This window comes from Lonchura striata, chromosome 30 (assembly GCF_046129695.1).
Source record: "Lonchura striata isolate bLonStr1 chromosome 30, bLonStr1.mat, whole genome shotgun sequence".
Classification (NCBI taxonomy): Eukaryota; Metazoa; Chordata; class Aves; order Passeriformes; family Estrildidae; genus Lonchura; species Lonchura striata.
The window spans coordinates 3,944,524-3,963,734 of NC_134632.1; the positions used below are offsets into that span (position 1 = coordinate 3,944,524).

The following is a 19,211-nucleotide window of genomic DNA, read 5'->3' on the forward strand; positions in this document are numbered from 1 at the left end:
GATGTGCTCTAAAAACTCACAGGATGGACCTGAAGGTGGGATTTTCACATTTCTTTCTTTGTTGCATTTGTAGTTCAGGTGTTACACAAAGGTTGGTGTTTGTCACCCAAAACAAAAGCAAATCAGTACCACCCCTGCTTCCTGAGATCCGTGGAAAACTCCTGACTTGGAAGAGTTTGTTCCAGAACTGAGGAACTGCCACAGATTTTCCCTTCATGTTTGGTTTCTAAACCCTCCCACAATAACAAATCTTTTGGATTTCTGTCATTCTCAATGCCCAGAAAAGTGCCAGGTGTGTTGAAGAAATATAAAAATGGAACACAAGAGTGGGGAATTTTGTAACATGACAGGGTTCCCAGTTGGATTCCTTGGGAAGGACTGGGTTACTCAATTCTGTGGGGCTTTTTGCTGCTGCAAATCCCATTTGTCTTTAAGATCTCCCTATCCTTACTCTCCTTGTTCCTTGCCCATATTTTGTAGACCTGTTTGGTGGGGAATTGCTGTAGCTGGGAAAAACCACAAAGAGGAATTTGGAGCAGTGAGCTGATCCAGAACAGGCACTGAGGCTGCTCATGGATTCAGTCTTTCCCCTGATTTGTGTCTGGGTTTTTCTGGTTCCTTACTCATGGCATCCCCGTGAGCTTTGTTTTACATGGAAACTAATCCTGCTCTCCAACACTTGTGTGTACTCTGGAAATTTTTTTGGCATTTAGTTCTCCCTTCCCAGCTACAAAATATTCCCTGTGTGGCTGTCCCGGGATGTCCTTGAACTCAGACTTGTCAGGTTCAATTTAGGACTTCTTGCAAGTAGAGAAGAAGGAATAAACAGTGTTTTGACTTTTGCAGTGGCTTCCCATTTTATTTCACTCTGCTTTTCCCAGGTTTATATCCCAGACAACATTGTTTGATATCAAATTCTTGGGCTCCATCATGATTTGGAAGAGAGCTGTTGGCCCTGAATTAAATCACAGCTCTGACTATTGAGGAGAACAGAGGGAGAAATCTTTTTCACCTTAAATCCCTTTCTTTTCCCCTTTCTAATGCATTTATCTAACCAGCAGCTTTGTTCTAAGGTCTCTTCCCATGAAATATTCCCAGAATATGATCCCACAGCCTGCCTGTGGATCACTACCATCCCTTTCACCACAGCATGGGTTTGGTTGGGACAGGGAGGGGGAGGAACAAAAAACACCCAAAAAAATCCCAAACACCAGAGGTCTGTTGTGTGTGTGTGTGTGTTTGGAGTCCCACAGGGCCTTGTCTCCCAGAGGCTGGTTCTCCATCCTGCTGGAATCAAAGCTTTGGGAAGCAGGACTGTCCCACGGGTCCGGGTCTGTCACATCTCTTCATGGATCCTTTCTGATCCTGGGGAGGGAAAAAGAGACGTCCCAGAGACTCAGAGGTGACTGAAAAGGAAGAGGGAATTCTGCAACCACTGGGATTTCCTTTACTGGTGTTTTTTAGACTTTGGGGTGTGAGTTAAATCCCCTTCAATCTCCATTCCTCTCCCCGTTGTCCTGAACATCATCCCTGTGGGGAACAGGGAGGTGTTCTGGTGGCCCTGGAACCTTTTTATTCTTTATTCCTGGAGGAGAAGACAGAAAAGCACTAAATCCCTTAGGAATGTGCTGTGGGGGAACCCCTGGAAGAGGAAACCCACTGCCTGGGATTATTAGCAATATTCAGCTGGCAGTAAGAGAAATTGGAACCCAAATTAAAGAGAGGGGAGTTAATGAGTGACCCCCTCGCTCACCTGAGCCTCAGTGCAAGATCTCCGCCAGCTTCTCCTCGTAGTACTGGAAGTTCTCCTGAATATCCTCCCAGGGCACGAAGGACTTGGCCTCCTCCCCTTCCTCCTGCTCCACAAAGTTCTTCCAGACATACTCAAAGTCTTGAGGCTTCATAATCCTCAGCTTGCAGCCGGCCTCCTTCATGCTCCTGAGGGCCGCCTGCATCTCGGGCTCTTCCCACATGAAGAGCCTGCCCACCATGATGGTGAGGCGCAGCCCCTTGTTCTTGCGCAGGGCCTCGCAGATCCTCTGGGCGCAGGTGACGCAGGGGCTGGAGGACACGTACCAGGTGACGTCGTGGCGGGCGCCCGCCTGGCACGTGGGCAGGATGGTGTTGAAGAAAGCCATCTCGGCGTGCGCGGCCGCGTGCTCGTCCTCCAGGTAGCCCCGGCTGGTCGCCGGCTCCTTGCCCTGCGTCTCCACCACGTAGCACAGGAAGGTTTTGTTCCTGCCCGAGCTGTACTCCACGTTCCTGAACTGGAATTTGAAGAAGATGGCTGGCAGGCGTTCCCTGGGGGAGCAGAGCAGAGCGGAGAGGAGGCTCAGAGGCAGATTTAGCTAACGGTCACACTTTTGGGTCACTCCTACCATGACCCAGATCCTGTGGACAAATCACTTGATTTCTGTGTTCCAAGGTTTAGGTTGTAAAATATCCAGGATCAAATCCAACTTTGCTGTGAAAATGTGGATTTCCTGCTTGAGTCCCTACTGATAAACTTCACCTACTCTTTTAATTGATTGTCCACATCTTCCCTTTTGTGACTCCAAGATCACCTCGTCGTGGAACATCTCATGGAGATGGGAAGGGAAAGGGATGGGAAAGTGGGGAAAAAACACACGTGGTTCCAAGAATAGCACATTTCCTCTTGGTATCCTGAATAATGGGTGCTTCTTTGGCTAAAAATTCTTTAATGAATCATTTTTTTGAAGGGCAGACGTGAGACACCCATTCCAGAGCGATGTCTGCAATGAGTGGTTTCACAGTAACATCAGGTTTTTAAATACATCGGAGGCACAGGGAATTTCATCCCTGATTTAACTCTGACAGCAAAGGGCTCACAGCAGTGACGAGGTTGGCTCTGGGTTTTCATGGAACAGCTGAAGCAGCAGCAGCCTGCTCCAGGATGGATTGACTCAGGCTGGGTTGACTGGGAGCTGCAATTAGCCAGCCCTTCCTGATGGATTTGATTGCTTATCTCGGCGTGTGCCTGGGCTTAGCTGGGATGTTCACCTCCATTCTGCTCCCAGCACTTTGGAATCTGCATTAGTTCCATTTATAACATTCCAATAAGGAATAGAAACAACACTCAGAGCCCATTCCAATGCCTGGCAGCTCTTGCTGTGAAGAAATTCCTCCTGATGTTCTCCCCTGGCACAATTTGAGGCCATTTCCCCTCACCCTGTTGTCTGGGAGAAGAGGCTGATCCCCACCTGGCTCCAACCTCCTGTCAGGGGGTTGTGGAGAGTGAAAATGTTTATGGAAATAATTTAAAAACTGTTCAAAGGCATTGGATTCCTTCATATTCTCAATATAAACCCCTGCTCTGACACCAGGTTGGGGTGGCACAGCTCACCTGAGGATAGGAACGGTCAATATTGAAATCTCCCCTGTAAAAAGCATCATTAAATGACATTTTTTAGGGATTTCTAAATGCTCCAACCTAATTTATCAGGTTTCCCTGGGTAGCAAAGTGATATATCATATTGAGACAAAAAAAAAAAATTGAATTTTGAGACAGAATCTTCAATCTGGGATTGAAGTTGCTGAAATCAGGTGGGCTGGAGGAAAGAGCAGCTACCCAGTGCGACCCTGGCACTGTCACACAGGAGAGAAGGAAAACATCTAATGAGGAAATAAAAATGTGCATTATCTAAAAGGCTGACAAGGAATTATTCCTCATTTACACCTGGGGAAAGCGGAAATAAATGTGGCAGGAAATGCTCCCGGAATGGGATTACAGGCTGTGTTCAGCCAAAAAAAAAAAAAAAAAGGATAATATTCTTAAAAAGAGTATTTGGCTTGCCAGTGTTTCCTGGAAGCCAGACTCCTCCTGGAGCTGTAAGCAGCAGAGTGAGAATTTGGCTGGGAGTCCTGAGATGCCCCTAATCCAAGGGCTGAAGATGAAATGCAACGTTAATTGGGTTTAAGTGCTTCCTCCCTGGCTGCACTTGTGTTTCCTCATCACTCCCATAACTGCCTTGCCTGCCTGGGAATTTGTAAATCATTGGAAAACCCTCGTGGGGATCCCAGGTCAAGGCCTGGCCTGATCTCCTGGTGTCCTCCTTCAAATGGAACTAAAACATCCCTGGCCTTTCCGGACCTCTCTGGGGGTCCTTTAGGATTTCTGCTTCACTTCCTCACTCTCCCCTTTGCAGGGTGGAAAATCCTGTCGAATCCTGGAGCACCCGTGGCATTCCAAGAAAGGATTTCATTGCAGGATGGTGCTAAGGAAGTTTTCCAGCCATGCTTAGCCCAGGGCCTTGGGCTGAGCAGGGAGGCTTGGACATCCTGCTCAGTCCCTCAGCATTTCCAACTGAGCCCTCCAAGGCTAGAAAACCCAATTTCCTCATTAAAATTCATTTTAGGACATGTCTTAAGTGTTCAGGACTTGGCCCAGTGGTTTATATCCACAATTTTGGGTGCCTTAGCTCCATTCCTAGCAGAGCGATGTTCTTTCCTCAAAAGCCACTGCTAATCATTTATTTCTATGATTCTGTGGGACAGAGACCACCCCAAGAAGGGATTTTTTTTCACAGCAGTCACATTTTGAGAAGAGAATGGAGATTTTTCCTCCCCTGAGCAGGAATGGAACCCAGTTTTGTGGCAGGGGTGCTGTCCTGCCTCACTCCTCCTGGTCAGAGCAGGCAGCCAAATTTCACCTGCAGAGCCCATGGCACAGGCAGAAGGATTCCAGGGGATGTTTTGGAGGCCTGAGCTTTACTTTTAAGGGGCTGGAAAAAATCCAGGGGTCGATTTATTTGCTGGGACACTCCTTTGGTGACTGATAAGGGAAATATGAGGGGAGAAGGACTCATCCTGCTGCTCCTCCAGGGAGCATTTGGAGGGAGCAGACACTCAGGGCTTTTCCTACTTGCAGCTGTCAATTATGGCTGAGAGTTCAGCTCCCACCAGTGATATCTTGCTTTTCCAAAGGCCAGGCTCCCTGCTGCCCTGCTGCCTTCAAAACTGCCTCTTGTTTTGGAGCCTTTCTGCAAGTTGGGCTTTTTGGTTTCTTTATGAAAGTCAGGTTCCAGCTGTGGCTGTGGAGCTGTCGAAAATGTGAACCTTTAGGTCTCTTGAAAAATCTGTCCCTCAGGCCCATCAAGCCAATCAGCCATAGCAGGGGTATTTTTCCTGATCCACAGGTGGAGAAACTCTCAGACGAGAGCCATTGATCACAGCAAGAAATCAATACCCAGCTCTCATCAAAGCCAACACCTCCATCCCCATCCCATCAGCGGGGCTGGGAGGCAACCAGCACTGCAGAAACAGTTCCTATAAAACAAGTGCACTTCTGTGCCTGCCTGCTGGGAGTCCATCCTCTAAAAGTCAGCAAAACTTAGAACAAAACCCCACAACAAATCCAAACCATTTCAGACTCCTCAGAAACGCACTGTCAGGAGATGCTGCTTGTGTCGCCCGACCTAAAAGCTGGGACAGAGCTCACTGAACTCCCCCAGTTTCACATTTAAATCCCAATCTCTTACCCTGTCACAATCTCAAAGGGTGGCAGGTCCTCCCTCTTCACCTTCTTCTTCTTCCCCTCGCCCTCCTCGGCGTTGTCGGGTTCCCCGTTCTGGGCGTTGCTGGGCTCCTCCTGCTTCTCTGCCATCTTCCCCAGGGCACTGGGACCGAGCTGTGGCCACTGGGAGAGAGAAAGAGAAAATTCTGAGAGCTCTGGGAGCCGAGGGAGGAGGGAAAACAGAGCTGGGAGTTCCTGCCCCAGGCACAGCTGTCAGGAACTAAATATGGAACAAAGCGGCGGCGGCGGCAGGGGCTGGACAGGGTTGGGTGACCCAGGGCTCTCCGGTGTCACCTCCTTCCCCTGCTCTCTCCAGCTCCTTTCAGCAGCCCCTTTTGCTCCCCTTTGAATTTCAAACCAAGTGACAACTTCTCAGTGGGCGGGATGAGCCCATCATTTTCCCTGATGGAAAATCCTGGGAGCTCCAGCGTGTATTTATCCTGTGGGGTGATGGATGGCTGGCACGGGGCACTCCCTGCTCTCACAGCCTCTCCCTCCTCTGCCAGTGGATTCCACGGCTGACCTTGAAGGACCAGCTCAGCCTGGCCTGGCTCAGGCAAGAGGAGAAGGGGTCATGGCTGTTTTGCTGGGAAATCTCTGGTTTTGGTGGGTTTGGCTTCCTGGATCACCTGGAGCATCCTGTGGTTCCTCCCACCCTGCTCGAGCAGGACTCCGAGGGGGAAATCTCCTCATTGGAGCTGTAAATCCCAACCAGAACCTTCTCCCAGATGTTTGAAAGTGCAGCTGGAATTCCCAGTGGGCAGCAGTGCTGCTTCTCCCATTGTTCTGCATTTTCCTCCCCGTTGCCTGAGTGTTCCAGAAGTTCCCAGTGCACTGGGATAGATCTGGGCTGGAGGGGTTGTTCCCTCTCTTTTTTGTTCCCCTCAGGGTTATATGAAACTATCCCAGCGTCTCATTAATTTCAATCATTTTCAGTTTGTATCAATCCTGCCTGAGCTGAGTTTAATTAAAAACCTGGGTGAGGTTTTCCCAGGGACCAATCCTGGCCATGCCATGGGGCAAAGGAAGTGGGAAAAGTGTGGCTGTGCAGGATTTTGGAATCAAAGCACACTGGAAACCAATGTGGGCTCTGCACTTAGCTCAGAACCCACCAGCAGCAAACTTTGAGTAAATATGGAATATTCACCTGTATTTGATGGAGTATTCAGTCAGTATTAGCGGGAAAACCTGCTCTTAGTTTGAGGAGGAGAAGAGGAATTCCATAAAAATCACATTAGTGGGAATATCTGCTTTGGAGCCAAGTCAGCCTTTGTGATCCTGTTAAATTCAGCTCTTCAGAGCCTTGGGAGGAGGCTGCACCATCACAAAGTGAAATAAATCCACACCATCAGCCAGGTCATTTATTATCAGAGAAAATTAATAACAAATTATCACAGATAATTAATCCTGGCTGCTCTTCCCAGCCCCCTTGTCATCACCCTGCCTTTGCTGGGCTGGAAATCCTTTGGAGCTTTTCCCCAGTGCCACCCTGGATGCAGGTTTTGGGGACAGAGCACCCCTTTGATGAGTTGTTGTTTAGGTGGTGTTGTTTAGGTGACAGAGCTGGTGACAGCCCAACCGAGGATTTGACAAATTTCAAGACATCCTATCCATGGAACATAGATCTTCCACGGCGCAGGATTTTATTTATTTTTAAGCCTAAAATACTTTCCTGCAGGGCAGGGGCAGTGTTTTGCCTCCTGTGTGGTGACAACGCTCAAATTCCACCTCCCCTTTCCAATTGCTGTCACCTCTGACATTTCAGGGGCTGCTTTTAGGGTGGGAATCCTCTCCCAATGACTGACAGCTCATTTCCTCCTAATCCTGATATTTTCAAGCAGCATCTCAGCCCCTCTCCAATCCCTCTGACCCACTCTGCTTTATTTTTGGAAGCTCTTCATGGCTGGGGTCCCAGTTTTGCTGCAGCTTTAGCCTGGCCCCTCCGAGGGCTGAGCTCTAATCTAATCTGGGGAATGTGGCACCGAGGCTCCCCCTCTCCCCAGCCCTTCCCAGCTGCTCCCCAGCTCCTTCTAGGGCAGTGCTTGGAGCAGCCACGATCCTCCCCCCACTGCAGCCAAAAATATAAAAGGGCACCACGGAGCTGCTGCATTGGAGCCGGGGTGGGTGAGGGCTCTGCTGGCTGCTTGTGACCCCAAATGTGTCCCCAGGGGCTCAGGAGGGGCCACCCAGCAGCACGCAGGGAACCCCAAATTGTGCACCTGCCAGCCAGAGTTCGTGTTGAGGTTCCTCTCCACCTGTCCCTGTCCCCACCGATTTCATATTTTATCCACCTGCCTCGGAATTTGTTCATGAAATCCCAGGATCACTGAGGTTGGAAAATCCCTGTGGGATCATCGAGTCCAGGCTGTGCCCGAGCCACCCTGAGCTCTCCGTGCCACCTCCAGGGATGGGCACTCCAAACCCCCCTGGCAGCCCCTTCCAACCCTTCCCATGAGGAAATTCCTGCTGGTGTCCAACCCGAGCCTCCCCAGCACAGCCTGAGGCCGTTCCCTCTCCTCCTGTCCCTGTTCCCTGGGATGAGATCCCAAATCCCCCTGGCTGTGCCAGAAATTCCCCCTGAGCCTCCTTTGCTCCAGGCTGAGCCCCTTCCCAGCTCCCTCAGGATTCTCCAAACCCTTCCCAGCTCCTTCAGGATTCTCCCTCAGGACTCTGCAAACCCTTCCCAGCTCCCTCAGGGCTCTCCAAACCCTTCCCAGCTCCCTCAGGACTCTCCAAACCCTTCCCAGCTCCCTCAGGACTCTGCAAACCCTTCCCAGCTCCCTCAGGATTCTCCAAACCCTTCCCAGCTCCCTCAGGACTCTCCAAACCCTTCCCAGCTCCCTCAGGATTCTCCCTCAGGATTCTCCCTCAGGATTCTCCCTCAGGGCTCTCCAGGCCCTCCCCGGCTCCTAGGGGACAGCCTGTGCTGGGAGAAGCTTCCAGGCTCTGCTGGAATTTTGGATATTGAGGGTCCTGCGTCCATCCAAGTCCAGAGCAGCTTCTTCAGCAGCTTCAGAGGCACCTCGGAGCGCTCCCATGGCTTTTATCCCTCCAGGGATCTCTGCAGCCCCGTGTCCCCTCAGGTCGCTGCCGTCCCTCTCCTTGCAGCAGCAATTCCCGGAGTTAACCTGGCTGCTCCCTTTCCCCATCACCCACACCTGCCTGCCACAGGCTGTGCCAAAAAAAATAAAAAAAAAATAAAAAAAAAAGCTTTGATGGCATTTTGGGGCCGGAGGAACATTTTGGGATAGATGGGAGAGTGAAATAGGAGCCAGGCCGGGTGAGTCACGGCTCAGCCGTGCTCTCCATGCCGAGGGGACAGCTGGTGGCACTAACAAATGTCTCCCTGGAGACATTGTCTGGCAGCCAGCCCCCTGCTGCTTTTTGCAGCTGTAACTACGGGACAAATAAATAAATAAACACCGACAGCTTCTCTTCCTCCCTTCCTCCCTTCCTCCCTTCCTCCCTTCCTCCCTTCCTCCCTTCCTTTGGGGTTCTCACCTGACCTTCTCCTCCTGCCTCAGGACCAAAAAGGTTTCAAGGAGGGTTGGAAACCCACGGGGTTGACCTGGGCAGTGCCCAAATCCTGCTGGAAGATGCTCCAGCTGTGCTGAGCCCAGGTGAGAGATGCCCTCACCTGGGCACTGCCCCACCCTCCCATCCAGAGCCTCCCTGGCTCCCCATTCCCAGCCTGGCACACGAGGAGCCTTGGCAGGCGCTGCTGCCTCCCCAATTAATTAAATCCCAACGGGGAGTTAATGACAGCTCCCTGCAGCTCCTGCTGCGGCCTCCTGCGAGCAGCTGTGGTGGGAAGAGAGCTCCGAGCGCAGGAATTTGTGTCCTGCAGTGGCAGGGCACGGCAGAGCAGCTGTGTCACCTGCACGGAGGTGACAAAGCCTGGCTGGCACCTCGGTGGGTGCTTTGAGACAGCTCCAGGCAGCAGCAAAGCAGGGAGCAGCAAAGCAGGGAGCAGCAAAGCAGGAGGCAGCAAAGCAGGCAGCAGCAAAGCAGGGAGCAGCAAAGCAGGCAGCAGCAAAGCAGGGAGCTGGGACAGCTGCGGGGAGAGGGAAAAGGAAGTGGGGAGGAAAAGGAAAGGGGAGAGGAAAAAGGAAGAAAGGGGAAAGGAAAAAGGAAGAGAAAAGGGAAAAGAAAGGGGACAGGAAAAAGAAAGGAGAGAGGAAAAAGGAAGAAAGGGGACAGGAAAAAGAAAGAGAAAAGGGAAAAGAAAGGGGACAGGAAAAAGGAAGAAAGGGGAAAGGAAAAAGAAAGAAAGGGGAAAGGAAAAAGAAATTGGAAAGGAAAAAGGAAGAAAGGGGACAGGAAAAAGGAAGAGAAAAGGGAAAAGAAAGGGGACAGGAAAAAGAAAGGGGAAAGGAAAAAGGAAGAAAGGGGAAAGGAAAAAGAAAGAAATTGGAAAGGAAAAAGAAATTGGAAAGGAAAAAGAAATTGGAAAGGAAAAAGGAAGAAATGGGAAAGAAAAAAGGAAGGGGAAAGAAAACAGAAAAGAAGGGGAAAGGAAAAAGGAAGAAAGGGGGAAGGAAAGGAAAGGAAAGGAAAGGAAAGGAAAGGAAAGGAAAGGAAAGGAAAGGAAAGGAAAGGAAAGGAAAGGAAAGGAAAGGAAAGGAAAGGAAAGGAAAGGAAAGGAAAGGAAAGGAAAGGAAAGGAAAGGAAAGGAAAGGAAAGGAAAGGAAAGGAAAGGAAAGGAAAGGAAAGGAAAGGAAAGGAAAGGAAAAGGAAAGGGAAAGGAAAGATTATTTTCTCATTCCAAAGGAAAATCTGGGGTTGGGGCTGGACAAACATGAGCTTGGACAGGGCTTGAACCAGCCTGGGACAGTGGGAGGTGTCCCTGGGATGATCCTTGAGTTCCCATCCATCCCAAACCATTCCAGAATTCCAGGATTCTGTGAAACCAAGGCTGGTTTGGGGCTGTGCTGCAGTCTGGGCAAGAAACCCTCCAGATGACTTTGAAATGTCATTAAAGTTATTTTTATGCAAGGGGGTTCAGTGTATCTGTTTAAACAGCAAATACACCAAATGATGCTTTAAATATTAATACAGGAGGGTGTCTCACTGAATTTAATTTTCCCAATTGATTTCAAGTTGCTCTGGATAGTACAGGGAGGAATATTTGCTATTTTTGCTGCCTGTGAGCTTTTCTTTGTAGGAGGCAAAGAAAAGCTCCTTCTGTACTTACAGGTGGGCTGGGAGGAGGAGAAACTGGAAGGAAAACAAGAGCAAGGCAGCCAGTCCCAGCACCTGGGAAAATGGGCACACATGATAAAAAAAATCTATTAATCTTAATTTCAGATTCTCCATTGCCTGCAGAAAAAAGTGGGAAGAGGAAATAGACCCAATTTATGAAAGCTGATCAAATATGCATTCATCTATTTAATTGGAAATGTTATTAAAGAGTTGCAGGTATGAGCCAGATCTGGAGCCATCAATTAAAATGAGATTTAAATAATTCTCTTCTCTTTCCAAAAGGAGATAAAGGCTCCTGGAATCCCTCCTGCCCTCTCTGCATGGCCCTGCTCATCCCTGTTCCCTGAGGAGAGGATGGGCAGAGCCAAAATCCACTCAAATTCCCCCAAATCCAACGTGCAGCCAGACCCCACCTTCATTTGAGGGAGGAATAATTTACATTTGTCCTTTGGTGCAGTGGTATCACAGAAAAAAAGCCCTGAAGTGTTATGGGATTTTTTCCCAGCAGTTTTTGATGTCACCAGTGCTGCTGGCAGGGCTTTGTGGGGCTGCTCCTGCTCCAGAGCCTTTTCCTGCAGCTTTTCCTGCAGCTTTTCCTGCAGCTTTTCCTCAGGACACGCAGCCCTGGGCTGGCAGCAGCCCTGGGGAAAGAAATCCCAAGCCAGGGAGGGGGAAAAAGAATGGATCCAAATGAGAGAATCCCCAGATTTTCCATGGGACTACAAATTCCGGCTGCTCCTGGGGTTTGTGGTTCTGTGGTGCTGGGTCCAGAAACATTCAGCATCTCCCAAAATCCAGCTGGATCCATCTCCCAAAATCCAGCTGGATCCGGGAACGTTCAGCATCTCCCAAAATCCAGCTGGATCCGGGAACGTTCAGTGTCCCCCAAAATCCAGCTGGATCCATCTCCCAAAATCCAGCTGGATCCAGGAACGTTCATCATCTCCCAAAGTCCAGCTGGATCCAGGAACGTTCAGCGTCTCCCAAAATCCAGCTGGACCCAGGAACGTTCAGCATCTCCCAAAATCCAGCTGGATCCATCTCCCAAAGTCCAGCTGGACCCAGGAACGTTCAGTGTCCCCCAAAATCCAGCTGGATCCATCTCCCAAAATCCAGCTGGATCCAGGAACGTTCATCATCTCCCAAAGTCCAGCTGGATCCAGGAACGTTCAGCGTCTCCCAAAATCCAGCTGGACCCAGGAACGTTCAGCATCTCCCAAAATCCAGCTGGATCCATCTCCCAAAATCCAGCTGGACCCAGGAACGTTCAGTGTCTCCCAAAATCCAGCTGGATCCATCTCCCAAAATCCAGCTGGATCCAGGAATATTCAGTGTCTCCCAAAATCCAGCTGGATCCGGGAACGTTCAGCATCTCCCAAAGTCCAGCTGGACCCAGGAACGTTCATCATCTCCCAAAATCCAGCTGGATCCAGGAACGTTCAGCGTCTCCCAAAATCCAGCTGGATCCAGGAACGTTCAGCGTCTCCCAAAATCCAGCTGGATCCATCTCCCAAAATCCAGCTGGACCCAGGAACGTTCAGTGTCTCCCAAAATCCAGCTGGATCCATCTCCCAAAATCCAGCTGGGTGGGAGCTGGGGGTCCCGGGGGCAGGAATTGTCCTGCTCTCCTCGGAGCTGGGCTGGTGGCACGGAGGTTTCCCCACGGGGATGTCCCCAGGGGTGTCCCCAAGGAGGGATCTGGGCACCTTTGGAGTTCCAAACCCACCCAGGCCATGCGCTCCCAACCACGAATCCACCTCTGGAGCCTTCCCAAATCCCTTCCCTTGGTGCCTGGAGCTTTTGGGAGCCTCACCCCAAACCAGCCCGGCCAGAATAACTCGGATTTATTGATTTATTATCCAAAAAACCACAACAATGGCTTGTTTTATTCAAAGCAAATACAATTTATGGTACAGCCCCAGCTGAGCCCCCCCACCCTCCCTGGGGTACCCCCCACCCCCAATTACAGCCCCAGTCACAACCCAATTAATTACAGCCCAAATTACAGGGCCAGGGAGAAGATCCACGTGGCCCTTCTCTTTGCATTTAGTGCTTTTAGCAATTAAAAATGATATTAATTCTGTCTGGAGACAGCAGAGCTCAGCTTTCCAGGGGAAAGCTAGGGCACACAGGAACACGAAGCAATAGCACAACGAGCAAAAAAAGATGGAGAAATGTCTTTTTAATCATCAAATATTTTCTTAAAAAATCAAGTCATTAAAAAAAAACCAAGTTCTTTAAAAAAACAAGTGATTTCATTTAAAAATAAAATAATTTCTTTTAAAAAACCAAGTAATATCTTTAAAAAATAAATATATATGATTTTAAAAATCAAATAATTTCTTTTAAAAATCAAGTAATTTATTTTAAAAATCAAATAATTTTTTTAAAAAAACAAGTAATAGCTTAAAAAAAACCCAATATATATTATTTTTAAAATTAAGTAATTTCCTTTAAAAAACAAGTAATTTCTTTTAAAAATATCCATTTATTAAAAAAAAAAAAAAAAAGAAAAAAACTCACAAAATAAAAAACCAAATCAAGTAAGTTCTTAAAAACTGGGTGTGCAGAGGTGAGGCCATTTTGGCTTGGTCCCAGCAGAGGAGATGGGATTTGCCTCGTGTTTGCCCAAGCTCTGCTCTCGGGGGACCGTGCCAGTGGTGAGGGGTTCCCAGCCTGGATTATTCCAGATGCTTTGACTGCTGGAATTTGACCTGGCGCCATGAAATTCAGATTTGGAGCCACCAAACCTGCTGGAGAAAACGCTACGACGGAAGGAACGGTGCAAACATCTCACCGCGGAGCTGCGAGGAGGAGGAGGAGGAGGAGGATGGAAATCCCAAAAAATGAACGCCCGGAATTGTTACGCCTGGGTGCGCTGGGGGACAGTTCAGCCGCACAAAAATGGGATTTTTTTTTTTTTATTCGCTTTTTCCCGACTTGTGCTCGGGGTTGTCCTTCCAGACGCGGATGCTGAGGCAGGTGGCCAGGGCCAGCCAGCCCAGGTAGGGCAGCAGCAGCAGCGCTGCCAGCCGGTTGATGCGGTACCAGGAGCACAGCGTGCCCAGGGCCAGCCCGTCCAGGCACAGCACGTCGATCACGGCCTGGGGACACGGGGACACGGCTCGGACACGGCTCGGACACGGCTCGGACACGGCTCGGACACGGCCAAAACAGCCCGGGATGGGGGAGCTGGGCTGGGGATTGAGGAGCTGGGGCAGGGATTTGGGAGCTGGGGCTGGGATGGGGGAATTGGGGCTGGAAGGGACGGGGGAGCTGGGGTGGGGATGGGAGAACTGGGGAAGGGATGGGGGAATTGGGGCTGGGATGGGGGAACTGGGGAAGGGATGGGGGAATTGGGGCTGGGATGGGGGAACTGGGGCTGGGATGGGGGAACTGGGGCTGGGATGGGGGAATTGGGGCTGGAAGGGATGGGGGAATTGGGGTTGGGATGGGGGAACTGGGACAGGGATGGGGGAATTGGGGCTGGGATGGGGGAAATGGGGCTGGGATGGGGGAAATGGGGCTGGGTGGGGGAACAGGGGCTGGGATGGGGGAAATGGGGCTGGGATGGGGGAACTGGGGAAGGGATGGGGGAACTGGGGCTGGGATGGGGGAATTGGGGCTGGGATGGGGGAAATGGGGCTGGGATGGAGGAAATGGGGCTGGGATGGGGGAAATGGGGCTGGGATGGGGGAAATGGGGCTGGGATGGAGGAAATGGGGCTGGGATGGGGGAAATGGGGCTGGGATGGGGGAATTGGGGCTGGGATGGGGGAGCTGGGGCTGGGATGGGGGAATTGGGGCTGGGATGGGGGAAATGGGGCTGGGATGGGGGAACTGGGGCTGGGATGGGGGAATTGGGGCTGGGATGGGGGAATTGGGGCTGGGATGGGGGAAATGGGGCTGGGATGGGGGAAATGGGGCTGGGATGGGGGAACTGGGGCTGGGATGGGGGAATTGGGGCTGGGATGGGGGAATTGGGGCTGGGATGGGGGAAATGGGGCTGGGATGGGGGAACTGGGACAGGGATGGGGGAATTGGGGCTGGGATGGGGGAATTGGGGCTGGGATGGGGGAACTGGGGCTGGGATGGGGGCTCGCACTGGAGTGACCCCAATTGGAGAGACCTCAACTGGAGTGACCACAACTGGAGTGACCCCAACCCCCCTTGAGTGACCCCTACCCCACTGGAGAGACCCCAACCCCCTGGATGCTGTCCCTGGGCTCTGATCACACCCGAGTGTGTCACACCATGAATAATTAATGCGCTTTTCTCTGCTCACGATGGAATCCTGCAGATGAACCCCCTGCCCGTGGCCAACCTGACACAACCTGCTCGTGCTGGTGGCCACTGAACAAACCCCCCAACTCTCCTTTCACCCCCTGGGTGACAAAATCCAGGTGGGAACACGAATCCCCAGCTGTGCCCCTGTCCCCTCGGGCCGTGGCACCTGGGGCAGAGCCCGCTGGCCCAGCCCGGGTGTGGCAGTGCCCGGCCGCGCCCTGGCTGTGCCCGATAAGCCCCGGGGAGCTGCTCCCCGCAGGGACACCACGGAGCTGCTGTCACTCAGGGTGTGACCCCACAAAGGGCTTTATCTCCCAGCCCGGACCCTTAACTGGGGGGTGCAGCCCTGGCCCTATCCCCGATCCCCCACCCCGGTATCGGAGCGGGGCGAGGCTGCAGGGGGCTGATACCCGTGTCCATGGGCAGCGGCGGCTGCAGCTGGGCTAAACCCCCTTGCCCAGCCCCACAACTGCCCTCAGCACACCCCAAAGCGCCCCCAAACCAGCAGGGAAGCCCCATTACCATGTTCAGGTTGCGGGCACCGAAGAACAAGGGTGGCCATGCCCAGTTGAGCAGCAGCTGAGCCCCGTAGAGCCCCAGGGGGACGATGGCCTTGCTGCTGCAGCCCCCCAGGTCGCTCCACACCAGGTAGGAGGCGTAGCTGTGGGGAGGGACACCCGTCGGTGCCCGCTGCCACCCCGGGCACCGACAGAGTCCCTCCTGCACCAGCGGTGTCCCCAGCAGAGGTTGGCACCCAGCAGGAGCCGCGCCGGGCACCGAGCTGCTGGCTGGGAGCGGGGAGCAGCTCTGGGCAGGGTTAGGCTGGAGGTCAGGGAATGTTCTTCCCTCAGGGATGGGCACGGCCCCGAGGCTGCCACAGCTCCCCAGGGATGCCCAGGGTGGCATTTTGGGATGCCCAGGGTGGGATTTTGGGATCCCAGGGATGCCCAGGGTGGCATTTTGGGATGTCCAGGGTGGGATTTTAGGATGCCAGAGATCACCAGGGTGGGATTTTGGGATTCTAGGGATGCCCAGGGGGAAATTTTGAGATTTCAGGGATGCCCAGAGTGGGATTTTAGGATCCTCAGGGTGGGATTTTGGGATCTCAGGGATTCCCAGAGTGGGATTTTGGGATCCCCAGGGTGGGATTTTAGGATTCCAGGGATGCCCAGGGTGGCATTTTGGGATCTCGAGGTTGCCCAGTGTGGCATTTTGGGATCCCAGGGATGCCCAGGGGGAAATTTTGGGATCCCAGGGATGCCCATGTTGGGATTTTGGGATCTCAGGGATGCCCATGGTGGCATTTTGGGATCCCAGGGATGCCCAGGCTGTCATTTCGGGGTGTCTGTGCAGGGCCAGGAGCTGCACTGGATGACCCCCTTGCAGCTCAGGCTATTCCATTATTCCATTCCACCATTCCTTGTCCCTCACTCCTCCCAAACCTCCCCGGTCCCACCAAAGTGGCTCCTGGCCCTGCCCAGTGCCACCCCCCAGGCTGTGCCATGCCAGGCTCACCCCTGGCGGGGCCAGGAGCCCCCAGAGCCGGGCAGAGCCTGGCAGGGCAGTGCCAGGCGGGCAGGACGGGAGGCAGCACTCACCCCATGCCCGTGTACAGCATGGTCCAGGCCACGGGGAACGCTCTGCGCGACGGGCACCACGAAGGCTTTTTCAGCTTCTCGTACCACGCTGGGATTTCCTTCCTGTTCAGGAACCAGCCAAGGAATCCTCCGACGTGGGGCAGGACGGTGAAGCCCACGGTGTAAGCCCACATCCTCCCTCGGGGGCTTGGGGTCGCTTTTGTCCCTGCTCTAAGTTAAAAGCAAAAATCACAGCATCGCTTTTTTAAAGCACGTTTTCCTCCTTGCTTCCATCCTCTAATCCCGTGTTCCACTTCAGCCCCTAAGGCAGACGGAGAGGATTGCATGTGTTCAGCCCTCTCTGAAACGGGGATCATTCCTGTCTAGGATGTTTTCCCCACCCTTTGACAGCTCCCTGCAATATTCTGGTGAGCTGGGAGGGTGGTCAGGGCTGTCCCCATCCCTGCTCCCGGGGCTGGCAGGCTCCGAGGTGCCTCCTGGAGCTGCTCCCCCATCCCTGCTGCCCTGAGGATGAAAACCCAAACCCCATCCAGACTTGATTTTTCAACGTGGATTTCTATTGTAATTTCGATTTTAAAAGAGGTCTATGACAGAAAAGTCCTTCCAGCAGCTTGAAGTGCTCCAGGAACCCACAGCAGAGAAAACTCTCACCTTGGCACAGGGGGAGGGTCTGAATTTGTTCACGGACTTCCTTTTGTATAAAACCAAAGGAAAATTCCTTTAATAATAAAAACGTTCCTGCACAATGCAGAGTAACAGCAGGACTCATCCCGAATTCTGTGTCTGTCCTGCATCTTTCCCTGCAGAGCTCCAAACCTGCCGCTCTTCCATCCTCCCCAAATTCCCTCCGGATCCACGCCAGGAATGAAACCCTCATTAGCATTCCTCGGGAATGGCTCGCAGGAGTTCTGAGCTGCCAGCACGGGCACAAAACGCGCCTGGCAAGGTTTGGGATCCAGGAATTCAGGGAAATTCCCCGGGCCAGGGAAATATCCCGGAGCCCTGCCCAGGGAAACCGGGAATAGCGGCTGGGACTGAGCTCCGCAGGCTCCGCTTGGGATTTCGGCTCGCAATTAACAAATTAACACTCTGCTGCACGCTCCGCTAATTGTCATTATTGTCACCGCACCGCGACGTGGCTGGGAGTGCCAAATTCCCACCTGCCAAGGAACAAACACCCCTCACCCAACAATTCTTCACCTGACAATTCATGGCGCTCTCAGAGCACCCAGGGAAGCAGGAAACGGCTGAAAATGAGATAAATTCAGTTCTGCTTTAAATGTGACCCAGCCCTGCCGAGTTCTCAGGAACGGAATATGGGGAAATATCGGATTTTTCCCAATTCCTTTGGGGCTGCAGAGGTGGAGGAGGGTTGGAAACCTTCTTCTGCCTCTCAGCTGCCGCCCCTGGAGCTGCCTGAGCCTTACCTGGGTCGGTGCCTCGCTGCAGGTGGCGAGGGCAGGGCTGGGACATCCAGGAGTGGCTGTCCCCGAGTGTCACAGCTGGCAGCTGGGTTGGACCCAAATAGCCCCAGACTGGGCGGTGCCGAGGGGCTGCATCAGATTAAACCCGGAGCTCCTGCTGGGGACAGACACCGGGAGTTTGGGGCGGTGGAGCTTGGAAACAACACTGGGAATTTGGGGCGGTGGAGCCCCAGGATAATCACTGGGAATTTGGGGTGGTGGAGCTTGGGGACAACACTTGGGAGTTTGGGATGGTGGAGCTTGGGGACAACCACTGGGAGTTTGGGGCGGTGGAGCTTGGAAACAACACTGGGAATTTGGGGTGGTGGAGCTTGGGGACAACCACTGGGAATTTGGGGCGGTGGAGCTTGGGGGCAACCACTGGGAATTTGGGGCGGTGGAGCCCCAGGATAATCACTGGGAATTTGGGGTGGTGGAGCTTGGGGACAACCACTGGGAATTTGGGGCGGTGGAGCCCCAGGATAATCACTGGGAATTTGGGGTGGTGGAGCTTGGGGACAGACACCGGGAGTTTGGGGCGGTGGAGCCCCAGGATAATCACTGGGATTTCAGGATGGTGGAGTCTGGGGACAACCACTGGGAATTTGGGTTTTTGGAGCTTGGGGAAAGTCACTGGGAATTTGGGGTGCTGGGGCTTGGGGACAACCACTGGGAGTTTGGGATGGTGGAGTCTGGGGGCAATCGCTGGGATTTTGGGATGGTGGAACCCAAGGGACAATCATTGGGAATTTGGGATATTGGAGCCTGGAATTTGGGGTGCTGGAGCCTGGGGACAATCATTGGGAATTTGGGTTTTTGGAGCTTGGGGACAATCATTGGGAATTTGGGATATTTGAGCCTGGAGTTTGGGGTGCTGGAGCCCTGGGACAATCACTAGGAATTTGGGGTGGTGGAACCTGGGGACAACCACTGGGAATTTGGGGTGCTGGAGCTTCACCGTCACATTCAGGGGGTGTCCCTGCCTGGCACACTCACGGGGTGTCCCTGCCACACTCCTGGCCTGTCCCACCCTCCTCCAGACACTCATTAACACCCCATTAATTAACCGGGTGCTTCCCGGGGCCGCCTGTTCGGTCCTTTGGCCGAAATTTCCCCGGCAGGTAAAACG

The 19,211-nt window shown here is 52.5% G+C and overlaps 1 protein-coding gene across 1 annotated transcript; it reads right to left on the reverse strand.

Moving 5' to 3' along the window:
- Positions 1 to 831: 831 nt before the first annotated feature.
- On the reverse strand, positions 832 to 18,105 carry APOBEC2 (apolipoprotein B mRNA editing enzyme catalytic subunit 2). The gene is made up of 6 exons (XM_021542645.3): positions 18,047 to 18,105; positions 16,620 to 16,829; positions 15,544 to 15,682; positions 5,499 to 5,656; positions 1,754 to 2,301; positions 832 to 1,365 (listed from the first exon to the last, which is right to left on the reverse strand). Exons 2-5 carry the CDS (start codon positions 16,790 to 16,792, stop codon positions 1,761 to 1,763), a joined length of 1,011 nt encoding a protein of 336 aa, XP_021398320.2. The 5' UTR covers positions 16,793 to 16,829; positions 18,047 to 18,105; the 3' UTR covers positions 832 to 1,365; positions 1,754 to 1,760.
- Positions 18,106 to 19,211: the final 1,106 nt, after the last annotated feature.